Raw genomic sequence first — 9,719 nt, forward strand, 5'->3', positions numbered from 1 at the left:
TGTCAAGACAAGTTTTTCTATAGAAAACTTGCTCTTGTCAAGACAAGTTTTTCTATAGAAAACTTGCTCTTGTCAAGACAAGTTTTTCTATAGAAAACTTGCTCTTGTCAAGACAAGTTTTTCTATAGAAAACTTGCTCTTGTCAAGACAAGTTTTTCTACAGAAAACTTTCTCTTGTCAAGACAAGTTTTCCTCTTGTCAAGACAAGTTTTTGCTCTTGTCGAGACAAGTTTTTCTATAGAAAACTTGCTCTTGTCGAGACAAGTTTTTCTATAGAAAACTTCTATAGAAAACTTGCTCTAGAAAGTTTGTGGAGAAAAGTTTGCTCTTTTCGAGACATCTATCTATCTATCTATCTATCTATCTATCTATCTATCTATCTATCTATCTATCTATCTATCTATATATCTATCTATCTATCTATCTATCTATCTATCTATCTATCTATCTATCTATCTATCTATCTATCTATCTATCTATCTATCTATCTATCTATCTATCTATCTATCTATCTATCTATCTATCTATCTATCTATCTATTTATCTATCTATCTATCTATCTATCTATCTATCTATCTATCTATAAAACTGGCTCTTTACGAAATAGTTTTTCAAAAAAAAAAAAAAAAAAAAAAAAATAGAAATTAGCAAAAGATAAGCGTTTAAAATAAAGGGATTTTTGAAAAATAACTTTTGGAAAATTTTATAGCCTCTGTTTATTAATATGAGAAAAATTATGATTCATTTTACATACAATATATTGTATATTTTGAAATTATTTATATTTCAGTAATATTTGTTGAAATGCTTTCATTAGCATATTTATAATTATAAAAAAATAAAATTCATTGTTGTCTCAATGTTTTAAATTCACATCCATACTTATGTAAAATTTATATTTATAATATTTAAAATTTTACTTACAACTTTAAATTATCCATTTTTTGTTCTATCACACTATCCTCTTCGGTGTCACTGCTGCTACTGCTACTATTATCACTCTGTTTGTTAGGCAAATTACAAAATTCAGATTCACAACTTTCGGTACCCACATCATCAGTGGTCTCTTCATCATCATCATCACTATCATCATCACAATCATGATCTTCAGAATCATCCTCACTATTAGAGGCAGCAATATGTATATCAGTTATTAATTCCTTTAGCAATTCTGTTTCCAATTCTTGTAAACCCAAACCTAAATGTTTTTTGAAAATATCGTAAAGGACATTTTTCAAATTATGTGCCAACATTTGTAAATGATTAGCGCTGCACAGGGTTGGATTACTTAAATAACGTATATAATCATCTATATAATAATAATTGAAAACTGTACGTTCATTTGTTTCGAATATTTCACGACATATAAGTAATTGTTTTAAAATCCAGGCCGAATTCATTTGTAAAGCTGTTATACAATCCTCAACACATTGTTTACTTAATTCATAGTTGCGATATAGAGGATAAATCAATGAACGTCTCATAAAACTGATGACTACATCTTTTAAAGAAGTAAATGGTTCGAAATAACTAAGTGTAGCTGAGAGTATACTACGTGTCCAAGCCGATTCACAGTTAGCTTCGTTAGAAGTAAATCTTTAAAAGGAACATATGTTTAAATTTTTAAAATAGTATTTTTCTCTTTTTTAAATACTTACCTTACATCATAACAAATGCCTAATAAAATACTTATAAGACCACAATCTATTTCCATTATATCATATTCATCTGGCATTTCCATAAGTTCTGGTTTACAAGTTAAATTGTGCAATAACATTTGTTCATCTTGTGATAAAGTAGAATCTGAAATAAAAGAATTAGAATTGTTTGTATTGAAAATTGTCTTTTATTAATATCTGTAGAAAATATTGTTATAACAAGAGCAATGTTTTCTATAGAAAACCTTGTCTTAACAAGAGTAATTTTTCTGAAGAAAAGCTTGTCTTAACAAGTTTTCTATAAAAAAACTTGTTTTCACAACGTAATTTTTCTATAAAAAACTTGTCTTAAGAAAAGCATTTTTTCTATAGAAAAACTTTTCTAAATAAGAGCGGATTTCCATTAAAGAACATTTTTTCACAAAAACCATTTTTCTATAGAAAAACTTGTTTCATCAGGAGTAAGATATTTTTCTATTTAAAACTTGATTCTCTGTAAGAAAATTTGATTTTCCATGCAAGTTTTCTATAAAAAAATCTAAATAAGAGCAAGATTTCTATTAAAAAAACTTGCATTTACAAAGCAATTTTCCGATAAAAAAAACTTGTCTGAATAAAGCATTTTTTTGTATAGAAAAACTTTTCCAAATAAGAGTAGTTTTCCCTAGAAGAAGATTTCTTCACAAAAACCATATTTTCTATAGAAAAACGTTATTCAACAAGAGCTATTTAGCCTTTTAAAGAACAAGTTTTTATTCTCTTTAAGAAAATTTCTTTAGAAAAAAATTTGACATTCCCAGCTGTTTTTCTATAAGAAAATTGTCTAAGTAGGAGCAAGATTTCTTAAAAAAAACGTGCATTTACAAAGCAATTTTCCGATAAAAAAAAGTCTTGTCTGATGAAAAGAATTATTTCTATAGAAAAACTTTTCTATATAAAAGCAGTTTTCCATAGAAGAACATTTCTTCATTTTCTATAGAAAAACTTCACTCAACAAGAGCAATTTAGACTTTTAAAGAACTCTTTCCGCAAGAAAATTTTTTATAGAAAAATTAGAATTTTCTAGAGAATAAAAAAGTTTGTGTCTTTTAAATCTTATTTATACTCTGTAAGAGCTATTTTCTATTAAAATTTACGCTTTTAGAGATGGATTTCTATAGAAAATTGTATTTTTTAAGAGATAGATATCCTTAGAAACTAGGGGGTCTTTTAGAGCAAGTTTTTTTTCCAGAAAATGTTTTCTCTATCAGAGCTGATTTTCTATGGGAAATAGTGACTCTATTTGCCACTTTTGGAAACAAATTGCTTTTCATAGATTTGTATCTATAACATGTAATTTGCTGTAGAGAAAATCTGACTCTAATTGCCTCTTTTGGAAACAAATTGCTTTTTATAGATTTGTATCTATAACATGTAGTTTGCTGTGGCGAAAATCTATCTTTAAGAAGTAATATTAGATAGATTTTTCTCTTTAAATATATATATTTTTAAATTAGCAATATCTAACCTTTAAAATTGATACAAAATTGCATTGGATTATCGAGACCATCTGGTACTTGTAATTCCACAAAATTCAATTTGTATTGATCTCTAGAAAAATTCTTCATTTCATCAATTTCTCTATCAATGGTTCGTTGTAATGGACTGACGCTATCCGGTTTCGGCATGCGTGTAATGATCTCCAAATCACACTGAAAGAAAACAACATTTCAATCATAAGCTAATTGATATAATAATTTCTAACTTACATCAAACCGTCTTATGGTGCCACGGAATTTGCTAGCAAAACCATAATCAAAATTACTTTCCGGTTTAAGCAACTCTTTGGCATTATCCACACGTATATAGCACTGATCAGTAATTCTCTTAAGTTTCCATAAATCCAAAGATTTTTTATTATCTTTAGATTTTTTCTCTTCTGTAGACTTTTCGGTTGAATCTTGAAGTTCTTCATCATTGTCTGGCAAACACGGTAGCGATAGAAACATGCATTGTTCTTTGGTATTGTAGTTAATTTCCACATTTTTAATATCTTTCATATCAAAACGTCGTGTATTACGGAATCTATGTAATAGTTATGAATATTAATTAATATATTTAGATAAGGTAAATATTAAACTTACTTGTATAATTGTACATCTAAATAGATTAATAAATTATAATCCTCTATAAATAAATCACAATTTCTGATATTTTGCACATGTCTGCCAGGACCACACTGTAGACCGGTATGACTTTCTGGGGATTTCTTAAGATTAAGTGTTAATTCACAAAAGTTTTCTTTAAATATATGTTCAATTTGTTGTACATTTGACATTTTGTTGATAGATTATAATTATATTTTAGTTTTTTATTTAATTTTTATACAAAACACTAAAATTTATTTACTAAATTGTTCACAAAAATAGAGACAGACTCCTGCGTCGACAAATATTACGGCGTTTTAAACTAAAGCTTAACAATTGTAAACATGCTGGAACAGAGATGGGAAATGCAGTACATTTAAAACAGTTTTCAAAAGCAACGCCGTTGCTTAACATATGAATCGTCTTGGTTGCAGCAATTTAAAAAAATTCATAATTTTTAGCTTTCATATATAATAAAGCGATACGACATCTAGTTGTTAGTAGTAAATTACATTATTTATTTATAAAAGTAATTCCGTTAAATAAATTGAAATAAAAACTGATAACAACTTTTAAATTTAGAAGAAAACTTTAGAAAATTTGTTCGAAAATATTCTGTAAAAAGAAAATATTTCCGAAAACTTTCTTCAAACGAAAATTTATCCTAAAGTTTTTTATAAAAGAAAATTTATACAAAAATAATTAACGAAAAAAAAATAATCCGAAAAAGTTCTATAAGATGAATATTTATCTGCAATTATTCTATAAGAAGAAAATTCATACAAAAATTTGCTATAAAAAGAATATTAATCTGAAATTTTTTTATAAAAAAAATTAATAATTAAGGAAAAGAAAATTAATCCGAAAATGTTCTATAAAACGAATATTTATCTGGAATTATTTTGCCAAAAGAAAATTTATCGAAAAATTAGCTATAAAAAGAATATTTATCTGAAAATTTTCTATAAAAAGAAGAAATTTATTCAAAAATTTTTCTATAAAAAGAAAATTTATCTGAAAATTTATATCAATAGAATATTTAAGACAAATTATCTGAAAATTGCAAACAAAACAAAATTTATCCGGCAAATTTCTTTAAGAAAAAATTCATTCCACAATTTTGTATTAAAAGATAATTTATACAAAACTTTCGTATAAAAAGAAAATGTATTCAAGGAAAATTTTCTATAAAAAGAAAATTTATATAAATAGAATATTTAAGAAAAATTATCCGAAAATTGTCTATAAAACTAAATTTAACCGAAAATTTTCTCTAAGCAAAAATTCATTCCACAATTTTCTATAAAAAATAATTTATACAAAACTTTCGTATAAAAAGAAAAATTTTTTGAAAGAAAATTTTTCAATAAAAAGAAAATTTATATAAATTATATAAGAAGACAATTTATCAGAAAATTATCTATGAAACAAAATTTTCTTTAAAAAATATTTGTATAAAAAAAAAAATTTGTATGAAAATATAATTTATCCGAATATTTTATATAAAATAAAAATCTATGGAAAATTTTCTATAAAAATAAAATTTAAGAGAAATTTTCCTATAAATAGAAAATTTGCAAAACTTTCTATAAAAAGGAAATGTATGGAAATTTTTCTATGAAAAAAAATTCAGAAATTTTTTTTAAAAAAAGGAATTAATGGAAATTTTTCTAAAAAAGAAGAATGAAAAAGAAAATTTATTCAGGGAAAATTTTTTATAAAAAGAAAATTTATATAAATAGAATATTTATGAAAAATTATCCGAAAATTGTCTATAAAACTAAATTTAACCGAAAATTTTCTCTAAGCAAAAATTCATTCCACAATTTTCTATAAAAAAATAATTTATACAAAACTTTCGTATAAAAAGAAAAATTTATTCAAAGAAAATTTTCTATAAATAGATTGTTTAAGACAATTTATCAGAAAATTATCTATAAAACAAAAATTTCTTTAAAAAAAATATTTGTATAAAAAAAATTTTGTAAGAAAATATTATTTATCCGAAAATTTTGTATAAAATAAAAATCTATGGAAAATTTTCTATAAAAATAAAATTTAAGGGAAATTTTTCTATAAAATAAAAATTTGCAAAACTTTCTATAAAAAGTAAATGTATGGACATTTTTCTATGAAAAAAAATAATTTTTTCAGAAATTTTCTTTTAAAAGAGAATTAATGGAAAATTTTCTAAAAAAGAAGAATGAAAAAGAAAATTTATTCAAGGAAAATTTTTTATAAAAAGAAAATTTATATCAATAGAATATTTAAAACAAATTTTTCGAAAATCGTCTTAAAAAGAAATTTATCCGAAAATTTTCTCTTACCAAATATTTATTCGACAATTTTCTATAAAAAGAAAATTGAATCAAAAATTTTCTATAAAAAGAAAATTGAATCAAAAATTTTGTATAAAAAGAACATTTTTTAAGAAAATAAAATTTATACGAAAATTTTATGTAAATTGAAAATCTATGGAAAATTTTCTATAAAAATAAAATTTAAGGGAAAATTTTCTATAAAAAGAAAATTTGCAAAACTTTCTATAAAAAGAAAATTTATGGAAAATTTTCTGTAAAAAGAAAATTTATGGAAAATTTTTTATGAAAAGAAAATTTATAGAAAAAAATTTTTAAAGAAAATTTATCAAAAATTTTCTGTAAAACGAAAAATAATGAAAAAATTTCTGTATGAAAAAATTATTAAAAATTTTCTATAAAAATAAATTTAGGAAAATTTTATATGAAAATATTTTAAAATAATGGAATTTTTTTATACGAAAACTTATTTGAAAAATTACTATAAAAAGAAAATTAATAAAAAATTTACTAAAAAAATAAGTTTATAAAACATTTTCTATAAAAAGAAAATTAAAAAAAAAATAATGGAAAAATTTTTTAAACAATTTTGTATTAAAAGAAAAATTTCGAAAAAAGAAAATTTTTTGGAAAATTTTCTGTAAATTATTCTATAAAAATATGTTCTATAAATAATAATTTTATATAATTGCTAAAACATTGTATGATGAATAATTATATATATACACATGTATGTATGCACGTTTATCTTAAAATCCGCCTCTAAATTGATTTCCTTGTTTCTATAATTGTTCAACTAAAATTTCTGACTTATCATTTTTGAATGTCAGTTTCCATTAATGGTCACTAGTTAAATAATTAAATCATTGTAAGCCATAAATGTCTTTAACCTCATAACAATTGGGGTAGATGGTGGCAGCCCAAGTCACAAACATTCATACACACATAATTAATGGTCAGAAGTATACAGACAATAGAACTCATACCTTCGATTTAGAATAAATTTATTCAATAAAATATTTCAACAATATTTGTGAAATCATACAAAAACACACATACTTACGTTCATCAAAATAGACAAAACGGAAATAGAATACAATAAAAGGGGTGTGTGTGTATTTATGGTTAAATGTGCTAGTGTGTGTTTGTCTATGTCGGAATCAAAATAAACATTTTGAAGGCATACAAACGGAAATACAATCAACAATAAACCAGGTAAACCGCTAATAATTTGTAAATACAACATTAGATAAAGTTAACAAAAGGTTAAGAGAAACATGAGTTTAAAACGAATATTTTAAACCGTACAAACAAGTTTTTCGCATTTTGGAGTTGGATACATTTGCAATCTTGTAAAATCGGCAATTTTTTCCAAAGTCTCTCTATTATTTTCCACTATTATGGGCAACGATATATAACCATCTGTGTGAAATCCTTTGAAGATTAAAATAAACTGTAAACGATAACTAATCCCGAATAGATATGATTCTTGAGATGTGGATATAAGAGAATAAGGCAATTTTAAGGAACCTTCAAACTTTCCATTATGGTTTTGTCTATTGAAATGATGCATCATTAGATTGAGAGTGGTATGAACTTTTTTAACACGTTCTTTGGGTTTTAATGCCCTATAGGTGTCAGTTTGTGTAAGTATAACTGAAAGACGTTGTAGATTCATGAAATTGGAATAATTTTGTATTGAAACAAAATATTTAATAGAATCACCGGCTACGAAGGAACAGGTGGGTAGATTTAAAATAACTCGAAGAGGTTGAGAATTACATATGCCCCAGTAGGTGGTTTTTTGGAATGTAGTTCGAAAAGGTTGCTACAAAAGAAGTAGATTAAAAAATATTTCAGAAAAGTCAAAACTTTATCATTTGAAACTTTAGAGATCATAAAATACTCATATATACCTTATATTCCGATTTAGAACAAATATTTATAATTCGTTTTATAACAAGAGGCATTATGCAGAGAACATTGTTTCCTAATTTGTCACAGATCCCCAATTCTAAATAATATTTAGTGCAACCATATTTCCTTTCAACACTCTGTGGTATTTGTAGAGGTATATTCAACATGATATTATACTGATGTTTTCCTCGTCCAAGAATGTCAAATATTCTGATGCTAATATGTTTATCTGCACAAATTTGTTGACCTTCAAAATTTTGCATAATATAGATAATTTTACCATCTTTAGGTTTATTTATTAAATCCTCCCATTTTACATTAATCTCGCCTCGAAAATTGATAAATATTTCTTAATTGAAAATAATTTTAAATTGATTTAATAAAATACATATTTTCCAATAAAATAATACCTTCTATAAAGACATCTTCTTGGCTTTCTATTTCTATAGTAAGATTTATATCATCACCTGAGAAAATGTGCTTGTTATTATTGTCTAATAAGACCCATTTTGCTTTAATACGTTGGTTGAAAAGAATTTTAATTGAACAAATTTTCTAAGAACTTTGTTAAATAACTGAATGATTCATATACTATAAGAAAATGAAGTTTTATGTTAGGTTGTCAACCGTTATCGCTCAGCTATCGTTATCAGAAAAATACCTATTAAGTACTACCAACGTTATAGCAAACATAGCGCTATCAAATGAATATCAATAATAAACCTCTAGCATAAAATATCGATACCAGATACAGTAAAAATGAATACCCCTAATACAAAGATATCGAAAAGATCCTAAATACCAATGCCGCAAATACCGTTGCCAAAATACGTTTAAATCCGATACCGCAACATTTTACTGTTTCGAAATGGTGGCCAACCTTGTTAGTAAATTAGTTAGTTAGTACGTTAGTTATATAGATAGATAGATAGATAGATAGATAGATAGATAGATAGATAGATAGATAGATAGATAGATAGATAGATAGATAGATAGATAGATAGATAGATAGATAGATAGATAGATAGATAGACAGATAGATAGATAGATAGATAGATAGATAGATAGATAGATATATAGATTAAGATAGATAAAATAAGATAGATAGAATAAGATAGAAGTTAGTTAGTTTGATAGTTAGTTAGATAGTTAGGTAGGTAGTTAGTTAGGTAGCTAGTTAGCTAGTTAGCTAATTAGTTAGTTAGTTAGTTAGTTAGTTATTTTGTTAGTTAGTTAGTTAGTTAGTTAGTCAGTTAGTCAGTTAGTCAGTTAGTTAGTTAGTTAGTTAGTTAGTTAGTTAGTTAGTTAGTTAGTTAGTTAGTTAGTTAGTTAGTTAGTTAGTTAGTTAGTTAGTTAGTTAGATAGTTAGTTAGTTAGTTAGTTAGTCAGTTAGTCAGTTAGTTAGTTTCCGACAACTATATAAGTGTTTCCGATCTGTCTCAAATTGCTTTACACTTTCCTTCACCAAGAGTTGTACTCAACCGACATATACACATACAAACCAAACATTTGTATATATACATGTCCTTATAATTTCCTTACACAAATTGTTGTTCATTTATTTATTTATTTAACACTTAAAAACATCTAATATTATGTGATTTTTCTGTGGTCATTGGATAATTGGTCAATAAAAGGTGTAAATTGTAAATAATTTTGATTTGATTTGATTTGCATATCATTTGTGCTAACTCATCGCA

The 9,719-nt window shown here is 24.6% G+C and overlaps 3 protein-coding genes across 3 annotated transcripts in view; 1 reads left to right on the forward strand and 2 right to left on the reverse strand.

The window, feature by feature from the left end:
• Positions 1-698: 698 nt before the first annotated feature.
• On the reverse strand, positions 699-4,107 carry LOC111685297 (protein SHQ1 homolog). The gene is made up of 5 exons (XM_023447554.2): positions 3,782-4,107; positions 3,407-3,722; positions 3,166-3,349; positions 1,659-1,803; positions 699-1,596 (listed from the first exon to the last, which is right to left on the reverse strand). Exons 1-5 carry the CDS (start codon positions 3,973-3,975, stop codon positions 921-923), a joined length of 1,515 nt encoding a protein of 504 aa, XP_023303322.2. The 5' UTR covers positions 3,976-4,107; the 3' UTR covers positions 699-920.
• A 2,982-nt stretch (positions 4,108-7,089) lies between these two features.
• On the reverse strand, positions 7,090-8,544 carry LOC124419611. The gene is made up of 3 exons (XM_046949772.1): positions 8,430-8,544; positions 8,019-8,368; positions 7,090-7,930 (listed from the first exon to the last, which is right to left on the reverse strand). The coding sequence occupies exons 2-3, from the start codon at positions 8,280-8,282 to the stop codon at positions 7,400-7,402; spliced, it is 795 nt and encodes a 264-aa protein (XP_046805728.1). The 5' UTR covers positions 8,283-8,368; positions 8,430-8,544; the 3' UTR covers positions 7,090-7,399.
• Positions 8,545-9,624: 1,080 nt separating this feature from the next.
• LOC111685299 (nuclear receptor subfamily 2 group E member 1) overlaps positions 9,625-9,719 on the forward strand; it is a 1,830-nt gene continuing 1,735 nt past the window's right edge. The window contains exon 1 of the mRNA XM_046949936.1: positions 9,625-9,719. This exon is cut by the window's right edge and continues 968 nt beyond it. The gene's annotated coding sequence lies outside the window, so the exon portion shown is untranslated.

The sequence above is a fragment of the Lucilia cuprina genome, chromosome 4, assembly GCF_022045245.1.
Source record: "Lucilia cuprina isolate Lc7/37 chromosome 4, ASM2204524v1, whole genome shotgun sequence".
Classification (NCBI taxonomy): Eukaryota; Metazoa; Arthropoda; class Insecta; order Diptera; family Calliphoridae; genus Lucilia; species Lucilia cuprina.